We start from the raw sequence: 12,093 nt of genomic DNA, 5'->3' as shown, positions 1-12,093 counted from the left end.
GGCTAGTTTTTTTTTTTTTGTATTTTTAGTAGAGACAGGGTTTCACCGTGTTAGCCAAAATGGTCTCGATCTCCTGACCTTGTGATCCGCCGGTCTCAGCCTCCCAAAGTGCTGGGATTACAGGCTTGAGCCACCGCGCCCGGCCTCTTTTTTTTTTTTTTGAGTCGGAGTCTCGCTCTGTCGCTCAGGCTGGAGTGCAGTGGTGCGATCTCGGTTCACTGCAAGCTCCACCTCCCGGGTTCACGCCATTCTCCTGCCTCAGCCTCCTGAGTAGCTGGGACTACAGGCATCTGCCATCACACTGGCTAATTTTCTTTCTTTTTTTTTTTTTTTTTTTTTTAGTAGAGACAGGGTTTCACCATGTTAGCCAGGATGGTCTCAATCTCCTGACCTCGTGATCTGCCTGCCTTGGCCTCCCAAAGTGCTGGGATTATAGGCATGAGCCGCCACGCCCGGCCGCTAAGAATATTTTTATGTTTCTGAGAATCATTGTATTTCTTTTTCTCTAAATTTTCCATTATTTTGCCTGTTTTCTTTTGAGTCGTTAGTCTTTTCTCATTAATTTGTAGTGTATTTTAGGAAAATGAGTTAATTTCTGTGGGTTATTTTCTATGTGTTCTAAATTTTTTTAGCAAGTGTTTTGTTTGCCTTTTGACTTTGTTTTTTGTTTTGTTTTGAGACAGTCTCATTCCATCACCCAGGCTGGAGTGCAGTGACGTGATCTCAGCTCACTGCAACCTCCGCCTCCCAGGTTCAGGCGATTCTCCTGCCTCAGCCTCCCAAGTAGCCGGGATTACAGGTGTGCGCCACCACACCCAGCTAAATTGTATGTTTAGTAGAGACAGGGTTTCACCATGTTGGCCAGGCTGGTCTCAAACTCCTGACCTCAAGTGATCCTCCTCGGCCTCCCAAAGTACTGGGATTATGGTGTGAGCAACCGCACCTGGCCAGCCTTTTGACTTTGAAGAGGCTTGTTTTAGAAATAAGATATTGAGGCCCAAAGAAACATAATTCCAGCCGGGTCAGGTGGCTCATGCCTATAATCCCAGCACTTTGGGAGGCCAAGGCGGGCAGATCACGAGGTCAGGAGATCGAGACCATCCTGGCTAATATGGTAAAACCCCATCTCAACCAAAAATACAAAAAATTAGACAGGTGCTGTGGCGGGCGCCTGTAGTCCCAGCTACAGGAGGCTGAGGCAGGAGAATGGAGTGAACCCAGGAGGCGGAGCTTGCAGTGAGCCGAGATTGCGCCACTGCACTTCAGCCTGGGCGACAGAGCGAGACTCCGTCTCAAAAAAAAAAAAAAGAAAAGAAAAGAAAAAAAGAAACACAATTCCTTGTATAAAAGACACTCAGCAATCTTGCAGCAAGGCCAAAGTGAGGCTTAGTCCCTGTAACTCCCAGTCCTTGTGTCTTGGGTTGTCAGAAGGCCTCAGCTGTAACGTCTAGGGATTGAGGCAGGTGACCTTGCACTTGTCCAAGAAGAGAAACAGCCGGGCGTGGTGGCTCACGCCTGTCATCCTAGCACTTTGGGAGGCTGAGGCGGGTGGATTGCCTGAGCTTAGGAGTTTGAGACCAGTCTGGGCAACACAGTGAAACCCCGTCTCTGCTAAAATACAAAAAATTAGGCGGGCATGGCGGCGTGTGCTTGTAGCCCCAGCTACTCGAGAGGCTCAAGGGGGAGAATTGCTTGAACTTGGGAAGCGGAGGTTGCAGTGAGCTGAGATCGCGCCACTGCACTCCAGCCCAGGTGACAGAGTAAGACTCCTCAAAAGAAAGAGAAACTGGATTAGATTTACATCGCTCATCACACACATTTTTGGTAACTGGATGATACGTGTTCATTGAACACTTACTGGCATAACCAAGCTCCACCTACCCTGGGAAGGTGTAGAGGAACTAGACCAGTTCCTCTTCTCAATTTCATTGTCTTGTCCCTGGCACCACCAGTTATCCACTGGTTAGTCTCCTTTGAATTCATTTACTCTTCTTTTCTCCCTTTCCCTCATAGCAGTCATTGTCCAAACCTGCTTTTTTCCGACAAAATTCAGAGAGGAGGAACTTCAAACTGCTGGACACTAGGAAGCTGAGTCGGGATGGAACTGGGTCCCCTTCCAAAATCAGCCCCCCCTCCACTCCCAGCAGCCCTGACGACACTTTCTTTAACCTTGGAGACCCACAGAACGGCAGGAAGAAGAGAAAGATACCTAAGGTAATGGTGGCAACCAGCTTCATGCTCAGATATGCATGACCCTTTCTCTGTGAAAGAAGACTGCAGAGGGGTCTGGGTGGGGGATACATCACTGGCCCCTCTCCCACCTGTGTTGCTGCAGGCCAGGGGGACACAGTGAAGCCAGCAGGCTGGAATATCTGGACCTTCATCCTGATCATTTTTGTGGTCCTGTGGTCTTCCTCTTAGCCACTCTTCTCCCAATCTCAGCTGCTTGTCTGATCCCAGACAAGGTTTTAATGCCCATCCTCAAAAAGCCACAGCTCCTTCCTTCATCGCCACAAAAAAACAGAACACCATCCATCATGCTCTGACCTGAGACTTGGTCTACACCCGCTGCAGAGGCAGGTCCCAGTCTGTGTTCTGAGACAGCCCTTGTCAACAATCCTCTTGTGGCTCTTTGCAGCCAAAAAGGTAAAATATTCCCAGGGGCTTGGATATATACATCTTTATGCATCTGTTGTTGGTTACATTTCCTTTTGCTCAGTTTCAGTGCTGCAGTTCGGTCTCTCTTCATTGACCAGTTTGGTACTGTAGGGTAGGCAAAATTTCTCCTCTACCCTCTTAGAGTCTCCAGCTGAGCCTCAGATTTAAACTGACGTAAGACAATTAACAGGAAAAATGCGTACTCATTTTATTTACAAGTACGTGGGAGCCCTCAAAAGAAAAATGTAAGACCCAAAGAAGTGACTGGATCTATGTGTTTATATACTAGGCTGAACAAAGAGCGGCAATTGTGGAAAAGTAACCAGGAAGATAGGGGTTAAACAAGATTTGTTTGATTAGATTTCTCTTAGCCTCAACTCGCCATCACTGGTGATAATGTTTCTTTCCTCCTGTTATAAGGAGGGCCTCTTTTATGTGGAGTTTCATCTCCTGTTTTAAGAAGAAAAGGGAAGGTCAGAGCGACCTTCATGCACTTTGTTTTCAAGTGTCTTTAGTTAAAATAATCAATATGCCAAAGTGGCATATTTTGGGGAGCTATGTCCTGAACTCCTTCAAGATCAACTTTTTTTTTTTTTTTTTTTAGATGGAGTCTCACTCTGTTGCCCAAGCTGGAGTACAGTGGTGTGATCTCGGCTTACTACAACCTCCACCTCCCAGGTTCAAGCGTTTCTCCTGCCTCAGCCTCCCGAGTAGCTGGGACTACAGCCACCATGCCCAGCTAATTTTTGTATTATTAGTAGAGATGGAGTTTCACCATATTGACGAGGCTGGTCTCGAACTCCTGACGGTGTGATCCGCCCGCCTCAGCCTCCCAAAGTGCTGGAATTACAGGTGTGAGCCACCGTATCCAGCCAATATCAGCTTCTTACAGGAACTTGTAGAGCAGGGATTCTTAATTTCAGAGTTCATGGATGGGCTTTAGGGGGTCATGAAATCCATAAAAATGTAAAACTTTATGCAGATAAGTTTCCGTGTGGGACATTGTCTGTAGCTTTCATGGGATTTCTCTGAGTAACTCATCGACCTGAAAGAAAGTCAAGGGAGGCCGGATGCAGTGGTTCACACCTGTAATCCCAGCACTTTGGGAGGCCAAGATAGGAGGACCACTTGAGCCCAGGCATTCAAGACCAGCCTAGACAACATGGTGGAACCCCATCTCTACACAAAATTTTAAAATTAGCCAGGCATGGTGGTGTGCACTTATAGTCCTAGCTACTTGCGAGGTTGAGTTGAGAGAGAATCACTTGAGCCCAGGAGTTAGAGGCTGCAGTGAGCTCTGATCGCGCCACTGCACTCCAGCCTAGGTGACAGAGCGAGATGCTGCCTCTAAAAAAAAAGAGAGAAAGAGAAAGAGAAAGAGAAAGAGATGGTTCTGCTGAAGTCCACCTAGGGAATATGCCTTTAAGTAGTGGTGCCTGTTGAGTGACTCACTTTGGCAGCACTAGGAAAGATTATGAAAGGACCTGGCAAGTCTGAGGACAGCTAAGAACTTTCATCCTAGAACCCAGAAAGTTAGTGTTGGAGGTATCTCACATAAGAGGAATCACACAGTATCGTCCTTCCGTGAATGACATTTCATTTCGCTTAGTGTCTTCAAGGTTTAAGCATGTGTCAGCATTTTCTTCTTTTTTAAGACTAAATGAGCCGGGCGCGGTGGCTCACGCCTGTAATTTCAGCACTTTTGGGAGGCTGAGGCGGATGGATCACAAGGTCAGGAGATCGAGACCATCCTGGCTAACACGGTGAAACGCCATCTCTACTAAAAATACGAAAAAAATTAGCCGGGCATGGCGGCGTGTGCCTGTAGTCCCAGCTGCTGGGGAGGCTAAGGCTGGAGAATGGTGTGAACCCGGGAGGTGGAGCTTGCAGTGAGCCGAGATCGCATCACTGCACTCCAGTCTGGGAGACAGAGCAAGACTCCGTCTCAAAAAAAAAAGGACTAAATGGTGTTCCATCATATGTATATACCACATTTTGTATATCCATCTATCTGTCCATGGACACTTGGCTATTAGAAATTTGGAGTGTTTCAACAGAAATGAAACACTCCAACCCCTTTATTTTTCCAATGAGGACATTTGACCCCATAGAGGTCAACTAAATGGCCCAGAGACACCCAACCAGCCAGAGGCAAAGAGGGCCAGACAATTTCTAAATATCGAAAATAAGAATTAAAATATTCAAGCCAACACAGTGGCTCATGCCTGTAATTCCAGCACTTTGGGAGGCTGAGGTGGGCAGATCACTTGAGGTCAGAAGTTCGAGACTAGCCTGGCCAACGTGGTGAAACCCTGTCTCTACTAAAAATACAAAAAAAAAAAAAAAAAAAATCAGCCGGGTGTGGTGGCACACACCTATAATCCCAGCTACTTGGGAGGCTGAGGCATGAGAATCACTTGAAACTGGAAGTCAGAGGTTGCAGTGAGTCAAGATCACACCACTGCACTCCAGCATGGGTGACAAAGCAAGACTCTGTCTCAAAATAAATAGATAAGTAAAATATTCATAGAACATGGAAATTGGTTACCATCCTATATTTTTGTTTACTGACATAGACAGATAAAAGTGTTATATAACATTTAACATATAGCTACGAGATAGTAAGATTAATTTTGTAAGCACACAGAACAACTAATTTTAGAGTTCCTCCATGTGTGGGATTCTAAATCACATGTGGCATGAATGTGTGCTCTTTGATAGCAAGCCCCGGGGGACCCAGCAAAGCAAAATACATAAATTCGCACTCACCAGCTTCTCACACAAGAAAGGGGAAAACAAATACGTAAGAAACACCAAACTCTTTTGGTCTGAAATATGAAAAACATTTTCCATGGAAGCAGGTCTCCTTTCAAATGCATCAGATAACTAGGCCGGCCTGGGAGGTGGGGAGGGGCAGGGCACAGGGTGTCTGGCAGTGGTGATGGGGGAGACCATTTAGGTTGAGTGGCCTGCTTGGAGGCTTGGAATGTGTACCACCCCAGGGTATCCGTGTACACTTGCACACTGCATGTGTGTGTCCTGTGAACACATGGAAGGTGCATGGCGTCTGGGGGTGCGCGTCCCTCTACAGATTGGGCTGCACGCTCGGCTGCATGGTGCTGCTCCCCGAAGTCCCAAGCTAGGGCTTGGGACCCGTTCTAATCCCGGTTCCCACCCCACTCAGGGCTGCTCTGACATTCTTTGGAATGGTTCCCACGAAGGGAGCCCTGCCTGGGAACCTTTTTTTTTTTCCTGTCTCTTCCTTTTCTTGTTTTGTTTTGGGAGGAAAAGCTCCTTCCCAAGCTGCAGTGACATCGAAGCCTCAGAGGGAAAGCAGCCACCACACCGTGAGCAATGGGCTGTCCCCCCATCCAGACAACAGACGCCCACAGGGCAGTGGGGCTGGCAGCCTCCTTTCCTTGACAGTCACGTTCCTGTGTGGTAGAAAAAAAATGACTGGGCTGGGTGTGGTGGCTCACGCCTGTAATCCCAGCACTTTGGGAGGCCGAGGTGGGTGGATCACCTGAGGTCAGGAGTTCAAGACCAGCCTGGCCAACATGGCAAAACCCCATCTCTACTAAAAATACAAAAATTAGCTGGGCATAGTGGTGGGTACCTGTCATGCCAGCTACTCAGGAGGCTGAAGCAGGAAAATCTCTTGAACCCAGAAGTTAGAGACTGCAGTGAGCTGAGATCGGCGCCATTGCACCCCAGTCTGGTCAACAAGAATGAAACTGTCTCAAAAAAAGAAAAAAAAAATGATTGAAAGACACCCACGAGCCCATAGGCAGTGTCTCCCGCTCCCCCCGGCCCTGGCCCTCCATCATCGTAGGAGAAGGGCAGTGAGGGAAGCCCAGCCGCCACAGAGAGCGTGCTGCTAACACTGGCTGTTCTTCTCCTGGTGTCTGGCAGCTGGTGTTGCGAATCAACGCCATTTATGAGGTCCGGAGAGGAAAGAAACGGGTGAAGAGGCTGTCCCAGTCAATGGAGAGCAACTCAGGAAAAGGTAGAACCCCCACCACCAGCCCTCTCCCGCAAGAATCGGAAAAGAGATTCTTTCCAGAAGTGGCTTCCTATTTTTTCTGGTTGACTCACCAAGGAGGAGAACAAGCTGATGCTTTGTAAATGTCCTGCACCGTCTTTGGGACAATGGCGGGGCTGGGAGCTCAGCCTGGGTGACATGTCCCCTGCCTCCCCATCCTTGTCCTCATCCTTGTCCTCACCCACCACCAAGTCAGCCCAGCACTACAGGCCCTGGCGTGACTGTGGGAGCAACCTTCCTTGCTTAACCTCCACAAAAGGGACCAGGACCTTCTGCTATATTATCTGATATAGGTACCATCTAGTACCATCTGAACTAGAACCAGATTAATTTGGCAGTACATTGAGTTGGACGAGATGTGGTTTGTACAATACATTGAGAGACAGCAAGAGGCTGGGCGCAGTGGCTCACGCCTGTAATCCCAGCACTTTGGGAGGCTGAGACAGGCGGATCACCTGAGGTCAGAAGTTCGAGACCAGCCTGGCCAACATGGCGAAACCTGTCTCTACTAAAAAATAGAAAAATTAGCGAGGCATGGTGGTGTACATCTGTAATCCCAGCTACTCAGGAGGCTGAGGCAAGAGAATCACTGCAACCTGGAAGGTGGAGGTTGCAGTGAGCCAAGATTGTGCCGCTGCGCTCCAACCTGGGTGACACAGTGAGACTCCGCCTCAAAAAAAAAAAAAGACAACAGAACACCCCCTCTGAATTAGAACGTTTGATCTGTGCTACCACACAGAAAGAGCTTCCTACATGAGAAGAACTCACATTTGCAACTGTCTTCCTTGTTCTTTTCTTCTAGTGACAGATGAGAACAGTGAGTCTGACAGTGACACAGAGGAGAAGCTGAAAGGTGAGGAGAGCCGCTATTGTGCAGGATGCAGGCAGGTGACTTGGAAGCTGCAAAGGTGGCCCCTCCTCCTTAGTATGAGGGACAGAAGCGTCCTGCCCGAGCTTGCTTGGCAAAATGTGAACATCTCAGTAGACAGTGGGGCCACAGGGTGCTCCAGGGCCGGTCTGCCATGGGCATGATCAAAATGGCACTACAGTTGCTGAGAGCCAGGGAGGCTACAATAACGGCAGCGACCCCTGCTCCCATGCCTCTCCCTATGTCCTGATGTTTTCCATGCTTCAAGGATTGACACTGCGGCCCTAAGGCTTCGGAGACCTGGAGCTTCTGCCCACTTCTGCTCAAATTACTGTGTGATCTGGAGGAAATCACTTAAGATCCAGGGCCTCTAGTTCCTCGTCTGTCTGATGAAGTTGTTGAAATAATTGGTCCCTGGGGGTCTAAAATTAGATAGTCTGGGCCTAGGCTTTAGTGAGTTTTCTGCAATTTTTTCAGACCCCAGGGAGAAGCCAAAGAAAGCAAGTCCAGAGGCCAGGCGCGACAGCTCACGCCTGTAATCACAGCACTTTGGGAGGCCGAGGCGGGTGGATCACAAGGTCGGGAGTTCGAGACCAGCGTGGCCAACATAGTGAAACCTTGTCACTACTAAAAATACAAAAAATTAGCCAGGCGTGGTGGCAGGTGCCTGTAACCTCAGATACTCGAGAAACTGAGGGAGGAGAATCGCTTGAACCCGGGAGGCAGAGGTTGCAGTGAGCCGAGATTGAGCCATTACACTCCAGCCTGGGCAACAGAGCGAGACTCCATCTAAAAAAGAAAAAGAAAAAAACAGCAAGTCCAGGTTGCTGAACGAGGTGACAGAGACCCGTCCACTCAGTGACCCTGCTGCATTCACCTCAGACACCCAGCTGCTCCCAGACTCACCTCTAGAATGAAGCAGGGCCATTTCATTGCAGAGTCAGTGGCAGAAGAGGAGGTGGACAGGAGTTCCTGAGTTAGTGGGATCTCTGCCAGTTGAGTCACAAGGGATGTTTATAAAGCTCCCAGCTCCAAAAGCCCTCTGGTCTGGATTCTGTCACATCACACAAACCAAAAGATGAGGGAAATGGGTGAGGGGAGGAGTCACTGTCCCTACCTCATCAGACAGATGAAGGCAAGGGCATCTTCAGCCTCTGCCCAGAGTCCAGACAGCAAAACCATGGCAGAGTAGAGCCACGATTCCAGGCTCCTGCACCCTGATTGATTTGGTAGCCAACTGAGTGTTGCTTCTCCCAGAACTTTGGCAGATATCCCAAGTAAAGAGTTTCCTACCAATTTGTTAGACACAGAAACACTTTGGGGATTAGAAAAAAAGTACTTGAGCTGAGAATTACATAACCTATTGCAGCTCAGTACAGTTCCACATGGGCTCATGGTCATTTCAGGCTCTTTGTGCGCTCTCTCTCTCTCTCTCTCTCCCCCTCTTCCTCACCCAGCTCACAGCCAGCGCCTGGTCAACGTGAAGTCTCGCCTGAAGCAGGCGCCTCGGTACCCATCGCTTGCCCGGGAGCTCATCGAGTACCAGGAGAGGCAGCTCTTCGAGTATTTTGTGGTTGTGTCTTTGCACAAGAAGCAGGCTGGGGCTGCCTACGTGCCAGAACTCACCCAACAGTTCCCTCTGAAGGTACAGGGTGGCCAGGTCCCTGTGGCCTGCCAGGGTTCTAACCATCACCTTGTTGGGAGTTATGAATTCAGGGAGGTGTGGGAGTCTGAGGACCACCTAGCATCTAGAATCTTGAAAATGGATCCTAATTAGGGTATATCAGATGGAAAAAAAAATGCTGCTGCTAGAGAATTTGGGAGGTCCCAGAAAGGAGAGACTCAGGGACTCAAAAAGTATGGCCAGACAAATACAAAAATTAGCCAGGCATGGTGTACAGCCTGTGGTCCCAGCTACTCAGGCTGAGACAGGAGAATCACTCGAACCCGGGAGGTGGAGGTTGCAGTGAGCTGAGATCGCGCCACTGCACTCCAGCCTGGGCAACAGAGCGAAACTCTGTCTCAAAAAAAAAAAAAAAAAAAAAAGTATGGCCAGAAATGCTTTCTCACTTCTTGTGGTTCCTGTGCTGACCATGCCATCCTCTTTGCCCTTCCTTCCATCTCTTTATCCAGACAGCCACATCTCTTCCTAACCTAGCCTAGAAGTCTCTTTCCCCTGAAGCCCCAAGTCTCCCCAAGCAGCATCACGCTTGTGTCTGTGCTAAATGTCTGCTTTGTTTGTGTGCTGTGCATCTCTGTGTATGTCCCTTCCTTTTGTTACAGGAAGGGAATCTCAATCCAGACCTCTAGAGAGGGTTCTTGGATAAATAAAATAAATAAAATAGCACTTAATATAGTCTGAAGTAACATGGCCAATAATTTATAAATTATTCTTAGGCTTTGACATCAATATTAAAGAGGTTCCACCATATTCTAATTCAGTTCAACTAGAATTTACTAAGAATATATTACATTCAAGTAATTTTCTGCTTGGCCTTAGGGGATTACAGTGATGAACAAAATGTGTCTCCTGTCCTCAAGGAATTTAAACTCTGCCAGGAGGACATAAAATAACCATCTCCCCCCAGCCCCGGAAAAGCATGCAGAGATTCACCAGGTAGAATCTGATGGTCTCTGGACAGACTCATGCCTCAGGGAGGGCAGAAGGGAGGGAGCTTCTGTCCTTGCCCACTCAGGGCCTCCCTTTGCCACCACGACCCAGGCATAACCCTAGCATCTACCAAGGCCCAGATCCCGCTGTCCCCAGGCCTCCCCTCCTTTCCCAGGCCAGCCGTCCTTCCATCGTGCCCACCATGCTCCAACACCACAATCAAGTCCTATTTTTGGAGTTCAGGATAGCAATTATGTAAATTGAAGTAAACCATAGGCACTGGCCTTCCAAAGGTGACACTCACCTTCCTCTAGCTGTCACACCTCTAAGGAATGAGCCCCTGACACCCCACTACCACAGGTATACCCAGATTTTTTTTTCGGCAGGGGCTGCCCATGGATAAGAGAGGCTGCGGGGTGTGCTCACACTGACTCTCAACAGAGATCCCTGAGGCGTGAAGGGTTGTCCTACTATCCTGTTCATTGCCTTGGGGCCTAACACAATGCTGTTCACATGGCAATGCTTAATCAGTGTTGTAGGGATCAAGGCTGCGTTAGTTCATGGGTTAGTTAATGATTCACCATAATGATCAAATGATTATTGTTTCCAGCCTGGAGTCACCCACATTAAATTTTTTTTCTAAAGTAAAGTTGCACAGTCACTGTTTAAAAAGAAACTGATCCAGAAATGTATAGGAAAGAAATCACTGGTAATCACACCACACAGAGACCATCACCGTTAACATTTTCTTTTTCTTCCAGTCTTTTCTCATGGTGTAATTTTCTTACAAAAGTGGAATCATATACTGCAGAATTTTTGTATCATGCTGCATGTACTCTTTTGTAAACCTCTCATTATTTATAAGCATATTTAACAAAAATTCTAAAACATCATTTTTCAAGTTATATAATGCTCCAATATGTGAGTATTCCCTAGTCTATTTATCTATGTAACCAGTCCCCTTCTGTTGGAAATGTATCTGGCTACCAGTGTTTGTGTGTGTGTGTGTGTGTGTGTGTGTGTGTATTTTGTTTGTTTTGTTTTGTTTTTTGAGACAGTCTCATTCTGTTGCCTGGGCTAGAGTGCAGTGGTGCAATCTTGGCTCACTGCAACCTCCACCTCCCGGGTACAAGCAGTTCTCCTACATCAGCCTCCCGAGGAGCTGGGATTACAGGCATGTATCACCACGCCCAACTAATTTTTGTATTTTTAGTAGAGATGGAGTTTCACCATAATGGCCAGACTGGTCTCAAACTCTTGACCTCAAATGATCCGCCCACCTTAGCTTCCCAAAGTCCTGTGATTACAGGCATGAGCCACCACACCCAGCCTGTGTGTGTATTTTTGAGACAGGATCTCACTCTTGCTCTTGTTATCCAGGATGGCGTGGAGTGGCACGATCACAGCTCACTGCAGCCTCAACCTCCTGGGCTCAAGTGATCCTTCCCGCCTCATCTTCCCAAGTAACTGGGACTACAAGCACATGCAACCATGCCCAGCTTGTTTATTTATTTATTTAATTTTATTTATTATTTTTTTGAGATTGGAGTCCCTCTCTGTCCAACCTGGACCGCGCTGGAGTGGCACGTGGCGGTGATCTTCAGCTCACCTGTGCAAGCTCCACCTGCGCCGGGTTCGACGCCATTTCTCCTGCCTCATCAAGCCTCCAGAGTAGTGGGAACTAACAGGCACCCGCCCCTATGCCCCAGCTAATTTTTTTGTATTTTATGGTAGAGGACAGGATTTCACCGGTGTTAGCCAGGATGGTCTCGAGGTCTCCCTGAACTCATGATCCGCCCGCCTCAGCCTCCCAAAGTGCTGGGATTACAGGTGTGAGCCTGTAGTCTCTTTTTTAGAGACAGGTCTTCTTCTGTTGCCCAGGCTGGCCTCGAACTCCTGGACTCAAGCGATCCG

General features: G+C 48.1%; 1 protein-coding gene across 5 annotated transcripts in view; it reads left to right on the top strand.

The window, feature by feature from the left end:
• Positions 1-12,093, top strand: part of DENND2A (DENN domain containing 2A) — a 131,413-nt gene that overhangs the window by 68,726 nt on the left and 50,594 nt on the right. For 3 of the 5 annotated variants that reach the window (XM_017891060.1, XM_017891061.1, XM_017891062.1), the window contains 4 exons: positions 2,014-2,214; positions 6,571-6,664; positions 7,503-7,553; positions 9,026-9,213. In XM_017891060.1, the coding sequence (XP_017746549.1) occupies positions 2,014-2,214; positions 6,571-6,664; positions 7,503-7,553; positions 9,026-9,213 (534 nt within the window). The remainder of the gene's footprint in view (positions 1-2,013; positions 2,215-6,570; positions 6,665-7,502; positions 7,554-9,025; positions 9,214-12,093) is intronic. The other 2 variants (XM_017891063.1, XM_017891064.1) reach the window with 2 other exon arrangements.

The sequence above is a fragment of the Rhinopithecus bieti genome, unplaced genomic scaffold (assembly GCF_001698545.2).
Source record: "Rhinopithecus bieti isolate Rb0 unplaced genomic scaffold, ASM169854v2 scaffold_20175, whole genome shotgun sequence".
NCBI classification, from domain to species: Eukaryota; Metazoa; Chordata; class Mammalia; order Primates; family Cercopithecidae; genus Rhinopithecus; species Rhinopithecus bieti.
The sequence above is the reverse complement of the archived record's forward strand: the minus strand, read 5'-3'. Positions and strand labels throughout refer to the sequence as shown.